Below are 24,459 nucleotides of genomic sequence, written 5' to 3'. Positions count from 1 at the left end.
GCACATTTTTCAACCCTGTGAACGGCTCATATTGATGCCCTATTAGACATCCTACATAGGTCGTAGGGGCACATCCTGTGACCCCCCACAGTGAGCTCTCTTTCCTTCTTCTCCCTTGTAGGAGGGGCAGCCCCCTGAGGTGTCTTCCTTCTCCCTCACTCTCTGAAAACAACTTGCTTCCTGACCCTTTTGAGATACCATCTCCTTCCAGGCCTCCAGGCCAGTAAAGCCATTCCACCGGAAGCTGAGGATTCTCTGGGCAGCCTTGGTTTCATTCAGCCTTCCCTCCTGCCACTTGCTTCATGCTAGACGTCAAGAGTTGAAAGCTGTCTCATCAGGCTGCATTCCAGCTGCTGGAGCAGCCACCAGTTCATTTCTATGGCTCTTCCATTGCAGCCTAGAGACCATAGAAATCTGAATCAGGTGGAGGGAAGGGAAGATGGGGAAAATGCTGGAAAGCAGAATCCCAGAAGGACCTAAACGGTCCTGAGGAGAATAATGTTATCCAGAAGCAAAGGCCAAGTGGTACATAAACGAGCCCTAGGACTGGCCAGCCAGATGAAACTGGCCTACTTGCTAACTTTCTGCATTTGGTGCTATGACCCAACTCATCTCCCCATCCCTGCAGAGAAACCTGGGACCATGAGGAGCAGCCTGACCCTGGTGGGGACCCTCTGGGCCTTCCTGTCCCTTGGTACTGCTGTGGCCAGTTCTACCAGTTACTTCCTGCCTTACTGGCTCTTTGGATCCCAGCTGGGGAAGCCAGTGTCATTCAGCACATTCCGGAGGTGCAACTACCCCGTGCGGGGAGAGGGGCACAGTCTGATCATGGTGGAAGAGTGTGGGCGCTATGCCAGCTTCAGTGCCATCCCAAGCCTGGCCTGGCAGATGTGCACAGTGGTGACAGGTGCCGGCTGTGCTCTGCTGCTCCTCGTGGCACTGGCTGCTGTCCTGGGCTGCTGCATGGAGGGGCTCATCTCCAGAATGATGGGACGTTGCATGGGAGCAGCACAGTTCGTGGGAGGTAAGACTGTGTCACCGGGGCTGGGCAGGTTGTGGAGCTTGGCGGTGGGGGTGGGGGTGGGACGTGTTGCCTTACGGGGAAATCCACTCTCAGCCCCTCCTGTTTGTCCAACCCGAACGCTATGAACGTGGACTCCTTTGAAACACCCAGCCCAGGACTCCCCAGAGTGCCATCTATAGCAGGGTTTTTCTCACAGCAAAACGGGCTAGTAGCAAAGTTGGTATCTGGGTTTTTTGGTTTTTGTTTTTTGTTTTTAGCCTCCATTTTCATCACCTTCTTCCGCCTGAGTAGTGCCCATTGAAGACTTTTATCCAGGTCCGCTTTCCAGGGGCAGCAACATATACTCTAAATACACTTGATCTCCGAGAGCCTTGATCTCTGGTAGTGATCTCAAAGGGCAATGATCTGATAAACATGTACACGCAAGTGCTAATTACTGACAAGTTTAATGTACAGCCTTCACCAAAGGAATATATCACTAAAAGTGAAATGCTAGGTACGAGACAGACTGTAGGTCCCTGCTTATTTGCCCTATATTTAAGGCTAGCCCTATCTGGTAGCTGTTAACAGTCTATCCCAATTTCCTATGGCCCTGACCCACCCTACTCATTTTTCCCCTCATTCAGTCTCCCTCTAAATTTAGTGCACAAGACCTGGGGTGCTGGTAGCGTGCAGATGGGCCAGGAAAGAGCAAAATGCAAATATGGCAGACTGCGGGAAGGCAATGGGGGCAGTTTAATTTGAACTTTGCGAGAAGAAAAGGCAAGTGTAGACAGGCAAATGTATGTGTTATATTTTATACCTAAACGGGGCACTGGGAAAAAGTGCTGGTAGAACATCTTGCTGAAGTTTGTGGTTGTTGTTCATAAAGTTTTAGAATCATTATTCAAGTCATCATCATTATCACCTCCATTAGCAGCACAATGTGTGTGAATGGAGCCGAGAAACTTGGTTCCCACTTCTGGCTCTTACGCTACGTTGCCCAGTGGCTGGGCAAGTGACAGTGACCTCTAGTATGCTCACCTCCCTTCCTTCCTTGAATTTGTTCATTGGCAAGATGGCGCAGATGCTAAATTTCTTTATTCTCTCTAATGACTGTATTGAGATGGCCTTGGAGTAAGAGAATAGTGGTGAACAAAGACATTGTTTCTCAACAGGAGCTATTCCCGCCCTGCCCTGGACGTTTGGTAATCTCTTTGAGACACTTTTGATTATCACAACTTGGGGAGTGTGCTATTGACATCCAGTGGATAAAGATGTGGGATGATGTTAAATATCCCACAAGGCACAAAAACGCGGCAGCTTCCAATTTCCAACAACAAAGAAGTATCCGGCACAAAATGACAATCATGCCAAGGTCGAGAAACCCTGAACTAACGCATCATGGTTTCCTGACCTGCTTATGAAAATTGCCAGTTTCTTTGTGTTGTTCCAGTTAAGGTGATATTTTCTGGTTCCCTCTTTCTTCAGACTCACTGTAAAAGTTTTAAATGTGAATTCACATTCTAGTCTCCCTTATTCCTGAAATTTTCCATTCTTTAGCTACTAATGGTTTTCTGGCCACATTGAAAGTCATTAGACTAGCTCCTTTCTTCCCCCTTGAAAACCATGGTACAGAACCAGTTACTAAGGCTGGTCTAAGCCAATGACTTTGTCTCCCTTTGGGGGCTCTATGGGTATCACAAATAAACCTTAAATAGGCTCACTTTTCACCTGAATTCTTGGGCATGCTATAGATAGCTCAGCACTTTTATGGACACGTTATTTCAGAAAATAACACTTAGCTGGCGGGAGAAAGCAACTTATATTTATAGTCTCAGGGCCCAGTTCGGTGCCGGGCACAGACCAGGTCTTCAGTAACTGTAGAAGAATGAATACACAGCTATGGCAGTGTCTAGCGTATCTTAGGACAAGTTGAACACGTGAGAGCTGGGTTCCTTCACATGCTATGCTTTTTGTTTCCCCCAGGGGACCTTAGCACCCTGAGTCCTTTTCTATTCTGATTTGAGAGTGACAGCTTAGCCTCACTTGAATTTCTAAGAGTTGCCAGCAGAGGGTGAGAGGGGCTAATTGGTAGGAATCAGAAGGCAAGTAACAACAGCTTCCACCAGAGTCCAAGCATTATTAACAGTGGCTCCTACTCCCAGCTTACTTGGGCTTGACTGAGACTTTTACAAAAACCCTTATGTTTCTCCATATGATACATTTTAGTTGATCCCACTTCCGAGGTTTAGAAACTCAGAGGAAATTCTTGAGGAGGTATGTGGGTAGGTCATGGAATTTTACAATACACTCATGGACTGAGTGGGGAAGAACTTGGGCTGAGTGGCAGGTGTCATACATAAGGAGCAAAACATTAGTACTATTTTCCTCTTATGTGGTTCCTCATATAGAATGATTCCCCATTGACCCTTGCTCATAGGCATATGGTCACAGTATTTATACCTGGGTGAGGGTCTTTAAAGTTCAAAAATAAAATGCCATTTGACAGTAGTCATAGGAGTCAAGACCCAAGGCATGGTGGTTCAAGGTTTATCCCTGGATAAGTGAATGATACTGGACAGATGGCTAAATTTCCACAGCTCTCCCATCTGTAACACCAGCCAAATAAGGGTCATTTGTACCTCCTTTTTAAAAACCGGCACCTGTCAAGGTTACATCAGATGTGAGGGAATGGTGAAGACTGCTTGGATGCATCATATTTCCTAGGAGCCCCTTGGCACATGACCATCACCCAAGGGTCTCCAGAGATCTTGTATCTGACCCCTCGGAGATATGCTCTGTCAGTGTCAGGAAGCCAAGCCTGAACAGCATGTTTAGCACCACGGATAAAAGACACAAGAGAAAGAGCTGTGGGGGTTAAGTTCAAGCTTGCTGTTCAGCTGAGGGGAATTGATTCTGTTGTTCCAGGCCTGCCTGCTTCTCGGCAGCTAGTGCATTAACCGAAATACAGCAGGGGGGTGGAGCCAATTGGTTTTAGGTCTGGTTGATCTCTGCCAGACCCCAAACCACTGAAGAGATGGAGTATCCATTAAGAACTACTCCCTCCCCCTGCCTGACTCTTGTTCCCCGGTTTGGCAGCTGCCCACAGAGATGAACAGTGGGAAGTGGGAGAGACAGGAAGAAATAAAGAGCTGCTGGCCTGAGTCAGACTTAGCAAGGTGACCTGATGGGGCCCTTGGGTCCCATTTGCTCCACCTGCAGCTGATCCAGCTGGAAAAGCCTAGGGTCCAGGGAGCCTTCCACTGGGACCTTCATGCCCTGCTCCAACCGGTGAAGGAAACATCTGGCCAGGAGATTATTTCAACCCTGGGGATGCTGGGCTTTCCAAACAGCTGGCCCCCAGTCCCTGAGAACAAGGTCATTATTCACATTCCCCTGTGTATACATATGCAAGATGCTTGTGAATTGTTCTCTATCTTCAGTGCGAGCTAAACAAAGAAGAAATAGTTGAGAAGTAAATATAAGGAACTTCTTGGCAGGAAAAAGTATAAGATCTTGGATCGGGTTACATGAGGGAGGCCAAGAATCTTTCTAGAGCAGGGAATGTATCAAGATCACCTGGAGGGCTTAAAAATATGTGGACTCCCCAACTCTCTCAACCTTTTTCCCATTCTGATTTACATAGCAACAGGTGGACGTCTGCGTGTTTTGAAAAATCTCCCCAGTGACTCTGATGTGTATGCTGTGTTCCTTTTTCCCAACGCAAGTGAGAACCACCACTCTGGACATTTTTTTTTTTTTTTTTGGTTAAGGAGATATAATTCAACGTACCCAGATAGGCACCAGTGTTTCTTTCCACGTAAGGTCCTAATGTTACATGCTTCAAGCTCAGTGAAAATTGCCACTAGAGACAGATCACTGAGACCTTGAATCAAGGAAAGGGGGCTATTTTTCTAGAAATAAAACAAAACAAAAACAAAGTCAAAAACAAAACAAAAACAAAAACAAAAACCCATTATCTTCCCTGTAAACGATGCATTTCCTGGAAAATCCCTCAAGTTTCACCAGGCATCATTTAGTTTATCCTTACCATGATGAACGAGGATAAAAGTGGCTTTCTGCTTGGGAAAATCGTATTTAAAGAAGTTAACCTACTAGCAAATACTTAGGTACCCAATTGGAGCAGAGCAGAGAATATGGGTCAGGGCTCCTGACTCTCAGCCCTGGGCCTTATGCACTGGTGCTACTGATTTCTCCTTTTCCTCTTGAAGATGAAATGCTATCACAGTGTTTTTTTAGAGTGGCCCATGAACCGTTTGTATAAGAATTACCTGGGGTGCTTGTTAGTGCCATTCTAAGCCTACTGAATCAGAACTGATGCCTTATACTCTGTGTTTTACACAGTCTCCTTAGACTGATCTATTCTTGACAATATAGTATAAAATAGTTGAGATGTATGCACCGGTCACCTTAAGAAATATGTTACTGATACAATTATAGTCTCCTTCATATCCCGATCATATTCCCTTGTTCCTACAGCAGAGGTAGCTATGATCTTTCATTTGTACACACCAAAATTTGAGAACCTCTGCTCAGGGTTGTTCATAATGTTGCTTTTTCCTAGAACTCCCTTTTCTTCCATCTCTGCCTGTAAACATCTGCCTCTTTCTCCAAGTTCAGGTCAAATGTAGCCTCTATGTGAAATCTCCCCTGATCTACCTTAAATATTTCTTGCAGAAGTAAACTTTCTTATAACTCCAAGAGAGAATATGGGGTCAAATGAATTAGAGAGTTGAGTGAGGAGCTCCCTGGGAAGGGAAAGCTAAGATTATAGCTAGAGGGCAGATTTATACATTTTCTAGTACGTTTGAGTTAAAGTTGCTACAAGAGCAATAAATTGAGCAAATTAATAACAAATTAACTCACACTGGACTTCTGCTCAGGTGGTAAATTCAAACTACATAATAACCATATTTGGACAGATATTTGGGGATGGGGTGGAGAGTGCAACCAAATGGTTGCATCCTCAATATTTGCGCTTGTGGATGGCGGAAGGGGTAGCAAAGGGGATTGGTAACACCCAGGGATGGGACGTTCTCTGCCCAGAGACGAAGGTTAGGCATCTGCCTAATGGAGAATGTGCAGTTAGAAGGAGGTTATATGACTGTTGGGGTATGGGAAAGTAGTCATTCTGTCATCAAGGGAAGGTTGAGTGTAGCTGGGATGTAGCTGCAAGAAGGGTTCCACGTTCTGTCCGAGAAGGTGAGTGAGTCTGAGGGTTTGTACTGGTGTTGAGGTTGCCTGCCACAAGGGCTGAATAAAGTGTTCAACTCCAGGCCTCTGCTTGGTCAGAGAAGGGAATTCAGACTATAGCAACAAAGTTAGAGGAGGATATTTGGTATATTTTGGGATAGGGGATTCTTGTGGAAAGAACAGTCAAAGAAGGGAAACAAGATGGCAGCCCCCTGGTCACTGTATAGTAGGGAAGTAAGGATGAGAACATACTCTCACATTCCCCTGTGTGTACATATGCAAGATGCTTGTGAATTGTTCTCTATTTTCAGTGAGAGCTAAACAAAGAAGAAATAGTTGAGAAGGAAATATAAGGAACTTCCTTCTTGGCAGGAAAAAGTATAAGATCCTTTCTAGAGACAGGTGAGAATAAGAAAGTACCCAGCTGAACAGAAGCAGTTGGGGCAGACTTTTCCAAGGGACGTATTTGGTTAGACAAAACCAGGAGTTAGCAATAACACATACAGAAGTGGGAGCCGGGGCTAGATCTCACACAGGGCTGGAGTTGGGATTTAAACTGGTTTTTTTCTGGGGCTCCTGGGTGGCTCAGTCGGTTAAGCATCTGACTTCAGCTCAGGTCATGATCTCACAGTTTGTGAGTTCGAGCCCCGTGTTGGGCTCTGTGTTGACAGCTCAGAGCCTGGAGGCTGTTTCAGATGTTGTGTCTCCCTCTCTCTCTGACTCTACCCCACTCTCTCTCTCTCTCAAAAATAATTAAACATTAAACTAGTTTTTTCTGCCATCAAAGCAGCCCAGGAATATGCTGAATATGCTGTGTTCATCATTTAAAAGGCAGGAGGGAGGACAGAGGATAGGAAGAGTAGGAAGGCTGGTTGGGCAGAGCATGGGGCCACATGCACTGGGGCAGAACACATGTCTGGCCGAGATTTCTAGTCTCTGGCTTGGTGCCTGCAAAAAATTGCAAGATAACAACTCCAATCAGGCAGCTTTTGAATCGAGCCCTATTCAGTTTTTGACTTTTCAACTGGTTTTTCTTATGAGGACAAAGAGGTGAGAAAGAAATTAGCACAGAGAATATTATATGTGAGAAGTTGAGAGAGGAGTCATAGGGGGAGGCTGCTGTTTAATAATAATATTTTTTATTGAGCACCTTCTATATGCTAGATATTTTATGAGTATTACTTTTTGAAGCAGCCCTATAGGATAGAGTACTATTCTCATTTTAAAGATGAGATAACTGCACAGAGAGATTAAGTAACTTGCCGAAAGTCACACAGCCTCTAGGTGGCAGAGCTGAAATTTGAACTTAGATCTAGACTGATTATAGAATCCATTCTCTCTCTCTCTTTTTTTCCAGCTTCTTAAAATATAACGGACATAGAACACTGTAAGTTTGAGGTGTAAAATGTGATTTCATACACATACATATTGTGAAATGATTACCACAATAAGGTTAGATAACAATCTATCACCTCATTTCATTCCTTGTGTGTGTGTGTGTGTGTGTGTGTGTGTGTGGTGAAAACATCTAAGATCTAGTCTCTTAATAACTTTCAAGTATATATAATCCAGTATTGTTCTCTGAAGCCATTGTGTTGTACCATGTCTCTGGATCTAATGCCTATAAGATTCCTAGTGCTTGCTAGAGATATTGTTGTCAAAAGGCAGTCATTTCTGGATAGAAGGACAGAGCTTCTAAGGGTTGGTGATCTCTCTGATTAGTGAGAAAAAGTGTTTCCAGTAACTGGCTATGTGACTATAGGTAAATCACTGTCCCTCTCTGAGTCTCAATATTCACGTCTGTAATGGGGACGGATTAGAGTAGGTAATCTCCAGAGGCCTTTCCCTCTCTAGGATTCTATAGATGTACCAGGTGTCTAGGATGATCTCCCATCCATGCTAAGAAGATCCCTTCAGAAGGCTTCCCCCTTGGGTAGTGTGGGCAAAGGAAGCTGTCTGTTAGGTACCCAGAGCATACTCTGAAACAGATGCATTTATTGGGCACTTATTATGTACCAGGTACCAAGCATACATAGTCGAAGATAAATAAGGCCCCTCCCTTCAAGGAACACACACTTTTTTTTCTCAAAATATTTTATTAAGAATACATTCATTGGGAGTAGATTCCCATGGCTCATCACTTACACACAACACCCAGTGCTCATCCCAACAAGTGCCCTCCTCAATGCCCATCACCCATTTTCGCCTTCCCCTGCACCCCCAGCAACCCCCAGTTTGTTTTCTGTATTTAAGAGTCTCTTATGGTCTGACTCCCTCTCGGTTTGTAACTATTTTTCCTTTCCTTCCCTTCCCTCATGGTCTCCTGTTAAGTTTCTCAAATTCCACCTATGAGCGAGAACATATGATGTCTGTCTTTCTCTGACTGACTTATTTCACTTAGCATCATACCCTCCAGAAGGAACACACACTTCAGTGAGGGAAGCAGACCACAATCAGTTGTAAAAGATATATATCACAGGATATTTCAGTCACGGGAGTAAGCACAAGGTGCTGTGGGAACAGAGGGGAGGAAAATGTTAACTTAGGCTGGGGGCGGGGCACCTGGGCGATTGTGAGAAAGGCTTCCTGGAGGAGATAGTTCCTGACCTGAGCTTCTCACCACGGTAAGGTCTGAGGAACAAGAGAGGGCTGAAGAAGTTCCACCCTCTTCAGCCATGGCAAGACAGACACTCGGCCAGCACTTGTTCCTGCTTGAGCACTCAGAGCTCATGCCAGTCCCAGGGCTTTGAAGGTGGAGGTTAGAAAGCTGAACTGCCGTTCTTTCATAAACGTGTGTTCTTTTCTTCCTAGTTCATGTGGAAAAGCTCACTTTTTAGTAACTCTTCTCTCAAAGGATAAGTACCAGGGGCTGGAAAAGGCTTAGGATTCGTTTCCCATTTTGTCTTTAACCCATTGTGCACACTCTGGCTGATACCTCTTCATATCACAGGATTTCAGTTCATCTGTGGTAAAAACAAACGAACACGACGAAGGAATCCCTAAACAAATAGGAGTGTTGTTCCATTGCTACTGGATAAATTCCAGAGCTTAGGAAGACCTTTGAGTGACCAGTTTCGTTTCCTTTAAGACTACAGACAGGTAAGAATGCCTTCTAATTTTAAGCATTCCACTGAGGAGAATTTCTAACCTTAATTGGTCATTCTTTTAGTTTCTAAACCCTCTCTTACTGTTAGAAAGTTATCTCAGTTTTCCTATTTAAACTCTTCTTGCTACCTCATCTTTTTCTCTGGACTCGTTGAATATTAAGAAAAGCTGGCTGCCATGTTGCAGACAAGCTTAGAGTACTTTGTGGTCTTCTTCCGAAAGGATTCATCTTAAGGCAGAGTGGACTTATTAGCTTCTCAGCGTGTACGTGGAATCTTCCTCAGCGGGGAAAGGGAGGTGCAGGGGAGGCCAGCAGTCCCTGGAGTAACCTGCCTTTCACTGTCCAGCCAAGCCCTAGAGCTCTGGAACCTATAAATATGCCATTCATCCATCATTGATCAAAGCCCTGCTCCGTGGAGGTTCTGTGTTATTAGTTTCTGCATTTATATTTCTGGCACATGACCTTCCCATAACCTTTGGTGTGGCACCCAGGTATAGTGTTCTTGTAATTAGGCTCTCTTGGTCGCAAGTAGAAGAGCCTCACTTGAGCTCTCTCACTAAAAAGGGAGTTGATTATAACACAAGGAAAGTGGAACTGGAAAGCCATTGGGAAGGACTGGATTTTTCTCTAGCTCTTTCAGGGGAAGTGTGGAGTTCTTCGCCATGGCGTGTCTGCTTCACGCCGCTGTATTCTCTCTCTCTCTAGGAATCAGTTTGCTCAGCCTACCCGGAGTTGATGTCTATTCATAACTCTGGATTGAACTTGGCTTCAGCTTGACACACACTTGGTTCTACCTCTTAGGGTGTTTCTTCCCTAACCTTTGCCCCATCTGCTAACTCCCTCAGCATCTCTGTTTCTGGATTAAAATGTCCAGAAGGAAGAATCAGGCCCAGCTGATGTCTTCATGCCAGGATATGAGGTCACCCATCATTGAGCAGCCAATGAATTTGGTTGTTTTTGTGTTAGCTGTCATGTGTAGTCCACCGCACTGTCACCAAAGACATGAGGGAGGAAGAGGTCATAGGTTATAAAATGTAAACCTGGGCAGTAAGGAAGAGCTGAGGATCACGTAGTTTCCTTAGAAGGAAGTATCAGCAAGCAGACCCAGATTTGTATCTCTGGTCAGAAGAGTAAGGTTATTGCTAAGATCCCATAGTTTCTCTGTAGTGACCAAATAACCTAAACAAAATGGATGCAAAGATGGGGGGCACAGCGGAAGGTATCGGAAGCCAAATAAAGGAGAGATGCTTAGCATAAGGCTGGAACTATTTCTCAGAATGAGACAGTATTTCTGGAAGAAGGAGTGTGGTGCCCTCCTCACCAGGAGAAGCCTACCCAATGTGTATGCTTTCTGTAGATATCGGTCTGGCAGCTGAGTCTAAGTGATAGAAACCGTGACCTACCTTTAACCATTAAGGACCCATTTGACTCTTAGAAAAGGCTGAGTTTTAGGAAAGAGTAACATTCTCTACATTGTTGTCTTTTGAAAATCAGACCAAGATAGAAGAAGACTCCGACTGGAGAGGCCAAGTTAGCTTTGTGGGTCGTCGTCAAAAACATTTTGCCTGTAAAAAGTACACCGGCCTGTCTTAATTCCTAATACTGCCTTTTCTTTAGAAGTTGTTCCCTCTACTATCTACTGCAGCTCACTGCTTATGACATGGCCAAGAAATCCTGTTGAGTTGGTAGTGTCACAGACATTTAAGGTTAAAGGGGAAAGATAAACTCTGGGAACAAGAGGCAGAGTTGGAGCTGAGCTAATCCAGAGAGAAATTTGGGGTGACAGAAGACTTGTTACATTTTTTTCTACCTATGTGTATGCTTTTCTTTCCAGGGTTGCTGATAAGCTCAGGCTGTGCATTATACCCCTTAGGATGGAATAGCCCGGAGATAATGCAAACATGTGGGAATGTCTCCAATCAATTTCAGTTAGGTAAGGTGGTCTGGGCAGGATGGCAGTGATGGTTCTTTTGGGAACCTGGTTTTCCAAGTGCTTTACTTCTTGGAGGGGAGTCTTCTTGCTAATGGTGCTTGCCTGAGTCTCTGTCATCATGTTAGCTTGTGGGGAGTGGTGGCTTGGCTAGATTCATTTGGCCTTGATAACTCACAAAGGTGGGACATAAATTTCTCTTTTTCGGTTATGTCTCTCTACATCCTTTATGCGCTTTTACCCAGAGTCCTGTGACCAGTTTGGGGAAGCCCTATCTACAGGGGGATTTCAAATGTTTAGAAACTGATGATCTGTCATTCTCTGAAAAAAATCCCAGTTTCTATTACTCTTTCCTTTCCAGGCACTGATTTCCAAATATAAATCAACACTATCTCTTCTCACTCTCTATGAAGGATATAACAAGAGGTAATCTGGTTTACATCAAGCATTAGGAGCCTAGATTAAATATTGGGAATTGTTACTCACATTGTTACATTGTTAGTGGTACGTTAATGGCAAGAGCTGTCAAATATTAGGATGGGTGGCAGAGTAATTCTGGACTCTTCTATGGCTGCCAATTCTCACTGAGAATGACAAGTTCACTAATGTGAATTGGGACTAGATTAGACTCTAATTGAAAGACGTCAAAGTATTTTCCCAATATACTATCGTGGAAGAGAGTAGAAGGGGAAATGTCTAGGGTTCTTTGAGTATTCTCAATTGTAGGACAGGATTTTGGAATAATGAGGTCACCTATTCCCTACAGCTTACGTTCCAATACTTCCCTTTCTGTCTGTTGCCTCAGCCTGTTTTTTTGAGTCTCCTCTGATTCATTTTTGGAGAAAGGAGTTGTTCACTATACAAGCATAGCATGAGGGAAGGGCTATATAGAAGATGTGACAAATGTGGGCCCTGGAATGTCTAGTGTTACTGGCTCAGGGCTGAGCTGACTGGCAAATATAATAATTTTGCCATAGGTGAAGGAACGAGTACATATTTGGGGGTGGGTTCTGAAGAAAAACGAAGCAAGCCACTATTCCAGCTAGCTGGGATAGAGACAGTTAAAGATTTACTACATTTCTCCTATTTGGTTGTTGGATATATAATTCTACTTTTTAAAATAATGGCTTTATTGATATACAACCCACATGCCATAAAGTCTGCCATTTTAAAGTGTACGATTAGTGGTTTTAAGTACATTCACAAATTTGTGCAATCATCACCACTATCTAATTCCAGAATATTTTCATAACCCCCCAAAGAAACCCCTTACCCATAAGTAGTCACTCCCCATTCCTCCCTGCATCGAGCCCCCCCCCCCCCGCAACCACTTTCAATACAGATTTGCCTATTCTGGAAATTTCATATAAATGGAATCATATAATATGTGGTTTTTACGTCTAGCTTCTTTTACTTAGCACGTTCGTCCATGTTGTAGCATGTATCAGTACTTCTGTTTTTCAGTATGAAAGAGTTCCAATTTCCCAGCATCTTCACCAATACTTGTTTACTTGTTTTCCATTAATTTTTTAATGTTTATTTTTGAGAGAGAGACAGAGAGAGACAGAGCATGAGCAGGGGAGGGGCAGAGAGAGAGAGGGAGACACAAGATCCCGAGCTGTCAGCACAGAGATCGACACAGGGCTAAAACTCATGAACTGCAAGATCATGACCTGAGACAAAGTCCAATGATTCACCAACTGAGACAACCAGGTGCCCCTGTTTTCCATTTTTAAAAGTCATAGCTATCCCGGGGGGTGTGAAGTGGTATCTCAATGTGATTTGAATTTGCATTTCCCTGATAACTGATGATGATGAGCTTCTTTTCATTTACTGATTGGACATATCCTTCCTATATCTTCCTTGGCGAAATGTCTATTCAAATTATTTGCCTATTTTTAACTGGGTCATTTGCCTTTTTTGTTATTGTTGTTGAGTTGTGAGAGTTCTTTATGCATTCTGGACACCAGACCCTTTTCAGATATATGATTTGAAAGTTTCCCATTCTGTGCGTTATATTTTACTTTACTGATGATGTCCTTTGAAGTACAAAGTTATTTAATTTTGATGAAACCCACATTTATCTATTTTTCTTTTGTTTCTTGTGCTTTTGGTGTCATATCTAAGAATATATTGCCAAACCCAAGGTCATGAAGACTGTTTGGGCTATTCTGGATCTCTTGCATTTCTATGTAAATTTTAGATTCAGCTTGTCAGTTTCTGCACAACAGCCAGCTGGGATTTTGATAGAGATTGTGTTGAATCTGTACATCAGTTCGGAGAGTATTGCTACTTCCACAATGTTAAGTTTTCCAATCCAAGAACACACAAGATGATGTTCCACTGAGTTAGATCATCTTTAATTTTTTTCAATGAGATTTTGTAGTTTTCAATATACAAGTCTCACTTCTTTTATTAAATATGTTCTGAAGTATTTTATTGTTTTTGATAATATTATACATAGAATTGTCTTCTTAATTTTATATTTGGATTGTTCGTTGTTAAAGTGTATAGAAATACAGATGGTTTTTCTATATTGACCTTGTATCCATCAAGCTTGCTGAACTCTTTTATTAATTTTAATGATTTTTTTTGGTAGAGTTCTTAGGATTTTCTACATATACGATCCTGTCATCTGAGAATAGAGATAGTTTTACTTCTTCTTTTCCAATCTGGGTGTCTTTTATTTCTTTTCATTATCTAATTGTCTTGCCTAGAACCTCCACAACAATGTTGAATAGAACTGGTGAGAGCAAACATTATTGGCTTACCCCTCACCTTAGGGGTAAAGGGTCCAGTTTTCCACCACTAAATATTGATGTTAACTATTGGTTTTTTTCATAAGGCTTTTATTAGGTTGAGAAAGTTCTCTTTTATCTATTCCTAGTATGTTAAGTGGATTAATCATGAAAGTGTGATGGATTTTGTCAAATACTTTTTCTTCACTTACTGACATGATCACTTTTTTTACTGATTGATTTTCATATGTTAAGCCAACCTCGCATTTCAGGGATAAATCACAGTTGGTCATGGTGTATATAATCCATTTTATATGTTGTTGGGTTTGTTTGTTAGAATTTTATTGAGGATTTTTGCATCTATGTTCATTAGGAATATTGGTCTATGGATTTCTTTCCTGTGATGTGTTTGTTGGATTTGGGTATGGAGGTAACATTGGCTTCATAGAATGAGTTGCTACTTTGATTAATGTAAAATGCCAAAGTAAAAGATTGCAGACATGATTTGCATATAGTCATCTGGCAGTTTTCTGCACTAATCACCACCCCAAGGGGCTAGTTCACAAATGGGCAATTTTGTGTGTGGCTGCCTTTGTTTCAAGTTGACGGCCATCAATCGTGTTTACCACAGGATCATTATTTTTCTCTTAATTTTTACTCAATATTTTATTATTGTTTCTCTCTCCATTACATTCTCCTCCTTTATTACCCTTCTCTCCTGCACCATATGTCTCCCCAAGGACTCTAGCTCCCCTGTCCACAGTGCACAGGATAGTGTAGTTCTGTAAATGCTTAGGGATAAAGGGATTGCTGAATCCTGCTTGAGTCAAGCCCTCCCAGTTCCTTTTCCGAATCACCCTTTCTAATTTTTCCAATCACCGAAGTGTCTCTCATCCATGAGCCACATTTCCTGCCCATATTCTTCAATTACAGGCCTCCATATTAGCACTTTTCTGGTTGAAAAAAAAACCTGGTTAATGCTGAAAAGGAGAGACCATCTGTGCCACTCTTGACCCTTTTCTGGTCAGCTGCCAAAACATACATGACGGTGCCAGCTGTATTATCAGCTGTTCCCTTATAATACAGAGGTGCCAGGAGCAGCAGCAAAACATGTAGTAGAATTTAAAAAAATATATTTTATGATATGTTGGGAATACTGAGCTTGTGGATACCAAGGTTTGGAAAAGCCAATGCTAGAAGTACAGCTTTTCCCCTTAGACTTTTGTTTAAGACTCTGGAGATTCTGGGGTGCCTTGGTGGCTCAGTCGGTTGAGCATCCCACTTCGGCTCAGGTCATGATCTCCCGGCTCATGGGTTCGAGCCCCGCGTCGGGCTCTGTGCTGACAGCTCAGAGCCTGGAGCCTGCCTCAGCTTCTGTGTCTCCCTCTCTCTCTCTGCCCCTCCCCCCTCTCACACTCTGTCTCTGTCTCTCTCTCAAAAAGGAAATAAACATTTAAAAAATAAAAGTGCATTAATGCTCTGGACATTCTGGTAGTGGGGAAGCCCCTTCGGCATACCTTAAATACTGTGTGGCTAGATGAATGAAACACAAGAAAAGTACACTCAGTATCCAGTGTACAGACTTTCGTTTCTTTTTCTTTGAAAGGCAGCCTGGTATACTGAAAGATCATAAGCTTTGGAGTCAAAGATCTCAGTTGCTATCCAGGCTCTGCCCCCTATGTATTTGTATGGGGGTACAGTCACTTAGTGTCTGTGTCTCACTTTCCTTCTCTGTAAAATGGGGGATAAAAATAATACCTATTCCAACGTTGTCACAATGACATAATAAAATATATATTAAAGTACCTAGCACAACAGTTGACTTGAAGTAGATAGGGGCCTTCTTTAAAAGATAGCAGAGCAGAATGTGCTGGAGGGGAGACTATCGATTGGTGGCATTAGTTTGATTCTGCTGTAGGCTCTATTTCACGCACTCTGTATTTCGGAAAGGAAGCTTCACAGAGTCAAGAAAGACATGAGTCCTACCCGAGGAACAAAGCTTCTTACCTTGACTTGCTTGAGAGAGATGAAGGGAATGAGGAGGACAGTGGAAGCAGGCATTGTTAGTCTGCCAAGGCGATTGTGAGAATGAGTAAAATAGAATTCTACTCTGAGACTCTGGATAGCCTCCTTCATCTTCCAGTATGAAGAGGTCACACTCGTATTTTTAGCTCCTCTTTCCCTGGGTTTCCATTCCAGTTATCCTGAACCATTCACTGTTACAATTTTTAGTCCTAACCTGAATTATCAAAGATATAACTTGTATTAAGGCAGCACTCTTGGGGTATGTGTTGGATTAAAGATGAGCACAAATTCTTTGATGCCCTTCCCATAAAGAGGCTAGGTCTGTCTCTACTGCTTATGTTATAAATCTGGGCTGGCCTATAACTGCTTTAACCAATAGAGTATGGCATAAGTGACATAAAGCTTATTCTAGGCCTAGCCTCTAAAGAACGTTCAGTTTCCATGTTGGTTTCTGGGATCTCTAAGCCATCATATAAAAACTTTGACTACTCTGCGGGAGTGACCAAATGGAAAGTCCCACAGATACTTGGAAACAGAGAGAGGCCCAGCTGAGTCCAGACTTCCAGCCATTCCTGCAAAGCACCAGACATGTGTGCAAAGCAGTCCTAGGCCCTCCATTCAAGCCATCTGAATACCACTGAATGACTCTAGTTAAAGCCAATTGCAGTAGAAAAATTGCTCAGCTGAGCTCTGACCGAATTATTACCTATAGATTCATGAGATATAATAAAATGGATTTTTTTAGTTTATTTATTTATTTTTGAGGGGGGGCAGCACAGAGGGAGGGGGAGAGAAAGAATCCCAAGCAGGCTGCACGCTGAGACCTGATGCAAGGCTTGATCTCATGAACCGTGAGATCATGACCTGAGCCAAAACCAGGAGTTGGATGCTTAAACGACTGAGCCACCCAGGCACCCCAAAATGGATGTTGTTTTAATCTACGATATTCTAGAGGTAGTTTTTTATTTTTATTTTTTTAATGTTTATTTATTTTTGAGAGAGACAGAGTGCGAGTGGGGGAGGGACAGAAAGAGAAAGAGACACTCTCAGAGAATCCGAAGCAGTCTCCAGGCTCTGAGCTGTCAGCACAGAGCCCAACCAGGGGCTTGACCTGATGGACTGTGAGATCATGACCTGAGCCGAAGTTGGATGCTTAACTGACTGAGTCATCCAGGCGACTCTCTGGGGACAGTTTGTTATACAGCAATGGATAATAAGAAAAATTCCAAATCATATACATATAAATTTAAGATTTTGATTTTTAATCAAAAGCAACTTATGAATGGGATTAAACAGTACATAAACATATAAAATGCAAAGCCAAAGTCTTTTTCCTAACCCTGACTCCATTCCCCAAAGGGACCACTAAATTGTTTATATCTCTCCAGAATTTTAATAAATATAAAAATATGAATATAAAATATAAAAAAATATATAATATATATAAATATATAATATATATATTATATATATATTTATATATATAAATATATATTTAAATATAAATATAAATAAATATATAAAATATATATACATAAAATATAAAATATAAAAATATAAAAAAACCATCTTTATTTTGTTCATCCAAGGTCATATTAAATATCTAGTAGCTAACTGTACCATTCTGCACCTTGCATTTTTTTACTTACCAAAATCTTTTAGAGAGCTATCAATGTTCATAGATCTCCTTTCTACATTTCCAGCATGCCATATTTTTCCATTGTAGGGGTAGCATGAACTCTGTGAAGGCAGGGATTTTTTTCTATGAAATTAAGTAACTTGCTCAGGGTCACTCAGCTGATAAACTGGCAGAGCTGGGATTCGAATTCTAGAGGTCTGGTTCTAGCTAGCACCATCCAAAGGAAGTTCCTGCAATGGTGGAAATGTTCTGTGTCTTTCTGTCCAATGTGTTTAGCCTTTAGCCGTATGTTATTGTTGAGCAATTCAAAGAGTAGGTTGGTGGGACTCAATTTTTAATTTAACCAAATATTTAATCTTATTATTTTATTTAATTTTATTAATTTTATTTCTTTAATTTTATTAATTTAAATGCAATAGCCACAGTGTGACTAGTGGCTACCATATTGGAAAGCAGGGCTTGAGAGTCTGTGTTTTTAACCTCTATGCTCCTCTGTAGAGAAGGAAGAGCCTACTAAGGAGACCCAGAAAGAATAGCCAGAGAGACATATAAAGAAAAATAGGGAGGCGCCTGGCTGGCTCAGTTGGTAGAGCATGTGACTCTTGATCTTGGGGTTGTAAGTTCAAGTCCCGTGTTGGGTGTTTGAGAGTACTTAAAAATAAAATCTTTATTTTATTTTATTTTATTTTATTTTATTTTATTTTATTTTTTTATTGTTTTAATAGAGAAAGAGAGTGCATGTGTGCAAGTGGGGGAGGAGCAGAGGGAGAAGGAAAGAGAATCTTAAGCTGGCTCCACACCAAGTGCAGAGCCCAACTTGGGGTGTGATCTCATGACCGTGAGATCATGACCTGAACTGAAATCAAGAGTCGGATGCTTAACCAACTGAGCCACCCAGGTGCCCCTAAAAATAAAATCTTAAAAACAAAAAAAGAATGCAGGGTCACAAAAACCAAGAGAAAGAGAATCCATCGAAGAAGGGGGTGTAGTCAATTGTGTGTAATACTGATTCAAGTTGCTAGATGAGGACAGAGAAGTGACCATTGGCATCAGCCAGCCAAAGTTGACCTAGAGAAGTTTTGCAATTACAGATATTGGAGTAGTTGTGAGATGAGGACAATGAAAGCAGCATGTGTAAACAATTCTTTCAAAAAGTTTTGCTATGAGGGAAAGCAGAGAAACTGAGCAGTAGCTGGAGGAGAGGAGGATGTAAGATTAAGAGAGGCTTTTTCTAAGATGGCCAAATACTTGAGTAATGATGATAATCATCCTGTAGTGGAGACAGATTGATGCAGAAAAGCAAGGTCCTTGAGAATGTGAAGGTACAAGAAGACCCTTGAACAGAGACTTCATTTCAGTGGGTTTCACATATTTCAGCTTCACTGTGGTTTTCTTTTTTTAATTTTTTTAATGTTTATTTATTTTTGAGACAGAGAGAGACAGAGCATGAACGGGGGAGGGGCAGAGAGAGAGGGAGACACGGAATGGGAAGCAGGCTCCAGGCTCTGAGCCATCAGCCCAGAGCCCGACGCGGGGCTCGAACTCACGGACCGCGAGATCGTGACCTGAGCTGAAGTCGGACGCTTAACCGACTGAGCCACCCAGGCGCCCCATGTGGTTTTCAAAATCCTCTTAGATCCACAAAACTACTAGGGAATTCCTTCATACCCAATGGCCTATACAGACAGTGGACACCCAACTGAGCCCCACTGAGAATTTTGAGAAGCTGAATACTTCTAATGGGACAGAGCAGTTTTCAAGCTAGCTTATAAAACCACTGTGTTACCCACAGCACTTAAATGCAAGGTAAGGTCTATCAATAGATCACATTTGCAACATGTTCTCATGAATATTATCTAATCTGATTTTCAAAAGTGCATGGATAACGGATGGTAATATGCCCATTTTATAATGAGGAAAGCCTGAGGTAGGAATAGGTAAAGTGATTTGTGTAAGGTCATACAGCAAGTTAAAGGCACAACTGTGAATGGAGCTTATCTCCAGACTCACCTTCCTATGTGCGGGCAATGACTTTTCCCCTCTCCACTGGTGAGGGTGTGTCTTGAGTCATTTGAGAATTTTTCCTTAAGATCTGCTTTAGCTCTATTGTTTCCAGAAACCAATGTCTGAAACATCATGGAAAGTACCTAGTTTTACATCTTGTCTCTCTCACTTCCACCCTCAGTCTGAGTCCCCTGTCGATCTTTTAGTGTAGTCAGGATACAAATACATCAGGCAGCAGCGGCACCTGACGGGATTCTGGAAGAGGTCGTAAGTGGAATGGATATGTGTGGGAGATTTTAAAGTGCCTCTAGATTTGACTTGCATTAATACAGACACCTAAGTTGTCTTGCTAAACTTGATCATAGAAGAAAGATATACAAAACTTTTTGTTTCATATGTTCTAAGATCACATACAGTCTAGCTAGGGCCTCTCTCTGGTCTTCTAGCATATCTACTCTTCTTGTACTACCCATCTTGGTCTCTCTTCTTTTTTTTTTTAATTTTTTTAATGTTTATTTATTTTTGAGACAGAGAGAGAGAGACAGAGCATGAATGGGGGAGGGGCAGAGAGAGGGAGACACAGAATCTGAAACGGGTTCCGGGCTCTGAGCTGTCGGCACAGAGCCCGACGCGGGGCTCGAACTCACGGAACGCGAGATCATGACCTGAGCCGAAGTCGGCCACTCAACCGACTGAGCCACCCAGGCGCCCCTTGGTCTCTCTTCTTGAAAGGAAGAGATTGAGTAGAGCAGGGAAGGGAAAATAAAACATCAGAGGGTTTGGAGAAGACACAGCTCCTAAGACAAAAACACGGTTGTATAAGGAATTCCCAAACTCTTTCACCCCAAAAGTTTGGTTATCACCAGTTAGACCCCCAAGACCTGACCTTTACTGTCCTCCAGCTTGTGCTCACCGACCCTTGTCCCACATTTTTTCTTAAGCTCTTTTTTTCCAGCTTATCTATGAATTTAGGCAAAGGGAAAGTGAAACTGCCCCTGGAGCAAGTGACTGCCCTGACAAGACCTCCAGCCAGCCCAGACCATCCAGACTAATTTTAACTTAACCCCTGACCCGCACCTGCACAGATGGACCTTGGAGTGACCTCTAGAATGACTCATGACTACCTTTATTATAATACTAAAATCTCCACCCAAGGTGGACCCTCAGCCTCATTACATAACACACAATGTATGTATGGGCATGTTTCCTTAAGGTGCATGTGTGACCTTATGCCTGCCTCTACATACAATGACAAGGCTTCCCTATCTAAATATTTATCCTAAACCTAAATAAAAGGGGGAGTCATGGCTTTGGAAGCTATTCCTTCGTGATCTCCTTATTTGCTGCAAATAAAGTTTACTTTGTGAGACAACTCAACCTGGTCCAGTTTCTGACTCACGGAGGAGCTAACTCACATTGATTCCATTACGTGACCACCTCCCTTCCATTGCCTCCCTTATTTCTAGGATCTTCTCTCATGTCTCCAAACCTATCTTCCAGGTCCCCTGCTGTCCCAATCCTCCCTCAGTGCCTGCTCTAACCCCCTGGAACATACCTTATCTGGCTCTCACCCACCAGGGTCATCAGTTGAGCAGTTTAAGTGATTGACTCCTTTTCTTCTTTTTCTCCCTTCAAAGAGGAAATTAACTTGTATGAAACTGTTGTAGGATTTTTTTTTACCTCAATACCCAGGGTTCATTGTCTTGCCACTTCCAAGAATGAAGATGTGGACACAAAATGAGCAGCAGGCAGAATTTTATTAGCATATAAGATCAGAAAGGAAGAATAGTAGGAAAGCTCTCCTTACAGAGAGGGGACATTTGAAAGTGAATGCCCAAGGACTATAGGCGAGGGTCCTTATTTTATAAGGTTCCGGTCACCACCCCTCTTCCCTTCCCCCTCGTTCCTTCTCATGTTCTACCCTTATTGGCTGGATAACTCTGGGTGCTGGGTTGAACATTCCTGATTGGCTCGACTCCATTGCATGAGGGGTGGTCTATGGCCATACCATTCCTTGTGGGTCATGTGTTTTATGCTCTACTACTTATTTTTAATTAGGTCTTTTGTCAAATTCCTGAAGGGAACCTGAGGGGGAGTAGGTGGTGTCTGTTACATTCTTAAGAGGAACCTTACGCCTGAGGGGCTTTGCTGTGTTCAGACACTCCCAGCATTGTTCCAAAATATGTGTTTTTCCCCACCCAGGGACCTCAGGTCCTAACCTTTCACTCTCTGCCTACTGAATCCTATCTTTTCTTATCATAAAATCACAAGAGACCCCCCCCCAAATAGCCAAGAGAGTCTTGAGAAAGGAGAACAAAGTTGGAGGGATCATGTTCCCTGATTTCAAACTATATTACAAATCTATACTAGTCAAAACAGTATGGTATTGACATAAGAACAGACGTATAGATTAACGGAACAGACTAGAGAGCTCAGAAATAAACCCACACAAATTAATTTGCAACAAAGGAACCAGGAGTATACAATGAGAAAAGGGAAGTGTCTTTAACAAATGGTATTCAGAAAACTGAACCACTATATGCAAAAGAATGAAGCTGGACCACTCTCTTATACTGTACACAAAAATTAACTCAAAATGGATTAAAGGCTTAAACATAAGACCTGAAACCAAAAAACTCCTAGAAGAAAACATAGGAAGTAAGCTCCTTGACATCGGTCTTGCCGATGTTTTTTTTTTTTTGATTTGACACAAAAAGCAAAGGCAACAAAAGCAAAAATAAACTAGTGGGTCTATATTAAACTAAGAAGCTTCTGCACAGCAAAGGAAACCATCAACAAAATGCAAAGGCAACCTATCAAATGGGAGAAAGTATATGCAAATCATATATCTGATGATAAGGGGTTAATGTCCAAAATATATAAAGAACACATACAACTCAATAGCAGAAAAACCTCAAACAATCCAATTTAAAAAATGGGCAGAGGATCTGAATAGACATTTTTTTTTCAAAGAAGGCATACAGATGGCCAACAGTTACATGAAAAAGTTCTCTACACCCCTAATTATCATGAAATGCAGATCCAAATCACAATGAGATATCACCTCACACTTGTTACAGTGGCTATTGTCAAAAAGACAAAAAATAACAAGTGTTGGTGAGGATGTGGAAAAAAGGGAACCCTCGTGCATTGTTGGTGGGCGTGTAAATTGGTGCAGCGACTGTGGAAAACTGTGGAAATTCCTCAAAAAATTAAAAAAATAGAACTACCATATGAATCAGGAGTTTCATTTCTTGATATTTATCTGAAGGAAATGAAAACACTATCTCAAAAAGATATAGGCACTCCCCTGTTCATTGCAGCATTATTTACAATAACCAAAATATGGAAGCAAACTACATATCCATTGATGGATGAATGGATAAAGAAAATATGGGATATGTATACAGTGGAATATTATTCAAGCATAAAAAAGGAAATCTTGACATTTGCAACAACATGGATTAAACTCGAGGGCATTATGCTTTGTGAAATAAGATAGTGAAAGGTAAATACCGTATGATCTATGAAACCAACCAATCCAACAACTAACCAACAAACCAAACTCATGGATACAGTGAAATGATTGGTTATTGCCAGAGGCAGACGGTAGGAGGTGGGTGAAATAGGTGAAGGGGGTCAAAAGGTTCAAATTCCCAATATAAAATAAATAAGTCTTGGGGCCGTAATGTACAGCATGGTGACTATAGTAATACTTATCGTATATTTGAAAGTTGCTAAGAGAGTAGATTTTATAAGTTATCACAAGAAAAATATTGTAATCATGTATAGTGATGGATGTTAAGTAGACTTATGTGATGTTAATTTCCTAACATTTACAAATATTGAATCGTTTGTACATCTGAAATGAATATAATGTCATACGTCAATTATAGCTCAATAAAAATAAATAAGAAGTTAACAATCAAATATTTAATACAGGAAAACAAAACAAACGCTGATCAGGAGCTTGCACTGAAACCTACAGTGGGAGGGACCTTACAGATCAATCAGAGGGTTTATTTATATCTAGTGAGACCCAATTGGGGGCAGGTGACTTTCTCAAAGCCCCACAACTAGAGACCTGGGACTAGCTTCCTGACTCTCAGGCGTACTACCCATGCTGCCCGATAGCAATCCAATCAATACCTGTTTGTTGAATGAATCACTCATTCAGTACGAAGGGGAAAGTCAGACAAAGGCTCCCAGCAACAGCCTGTTAAGGGCAAACTTTCCCACACTTTAATTTGATTAACTAAATGAGAGATTTAAGCTGAGAAAGGTGTTTGGATGGTTCTTAATTAAACTCCGGCCATCAAATAGAGATTTCAACAACTTGATCCCACACAAGTGAATCCTCAGTCCAACGTCAAGTTGATGCATTTAACTCTACCACCTATTTGTCCTTCACCGAGTCTCTAATTGGCATCAACAACAGCGTGAATCAGGGAAGAACCCAAGGGAAGATTGACTAGTGGTAAGAGTGGGCTTTAGCACAGCTACATCCTGAGCTCTGTGACCTGGGGCCAGTTTTTCAGCATTCGGGAGCTTATTGCTACCTCGTGGGGTTGTCGTGAGGATTACATGAGCTCACACAGGCAAAACACACAGTGCAGTTGTTGAGTGCCTGGGTGGTTCAGTCGGTTGAGCGTCCGACTTCAGCTCAGTGAGAACCTATGATCTCATGGCTCATGGGTTCGAGCCCCATGTCGGGCTCTGTGCTGACAGCTCAGAGCCTGGAGCCTGCTTCGGCTTCTGTGTCTCCCTCTCTCTACTCCTCCCCTGCTCACACGTGCG

At 42.2% G+C, this 24,459-nt stretch overlaps 1 protein-coding gene across 1 annotated transcript in view; it reads left to right on the top strand.

Annotated features, from left to right (window-relative positions):
• The first annotated feature begins 642 nt into the window (after positions 1 to 642).
• LHFPL1 (LHFPL tetraspan subfamily member 1) overlaps positions 643 to 24,459 on the top strand; it is a 39,273-nt gene continuing 15,456 nt past the window's right edge. The window contains exons 1-2 of the mRNA XM_047081779.1: positions 643 to 1,024; positions 11,161 to 11,259. Of these exons, the coding sequence (XP_046937735.1) occupies positions 643 to 1,024; positions 11,161 to 11,259 (481 nt within the window). The remainder of the gene's footprint in view (positions 1,025 to 11,160; positions 11,260 to 24,459) is intronic.

The sequence above is a fragment of the Lynx rufus genome, unplaced genomic scaffold, assembly GCF_022079265.1.
Source record: "Lynx rufus isolate CCGP_SWC_20201006 ecotype Redwood Valley unplaced genomic scaffold, mLynRuf1.p SCAF_19, whole genome shotgun sequence".
In the NCBI taxonomy this organism is placed as follows: Eukaryota; Metazoa; Chordata; class Mammalia; order Carnivora; family Felidae; genus Lynx; species Lynx rufus.
The sequence above is the reverse complement of the archived record's forward strand: the minus strand, read 5'-3'. Positions and strand labels throughout refer to the sequence as shown.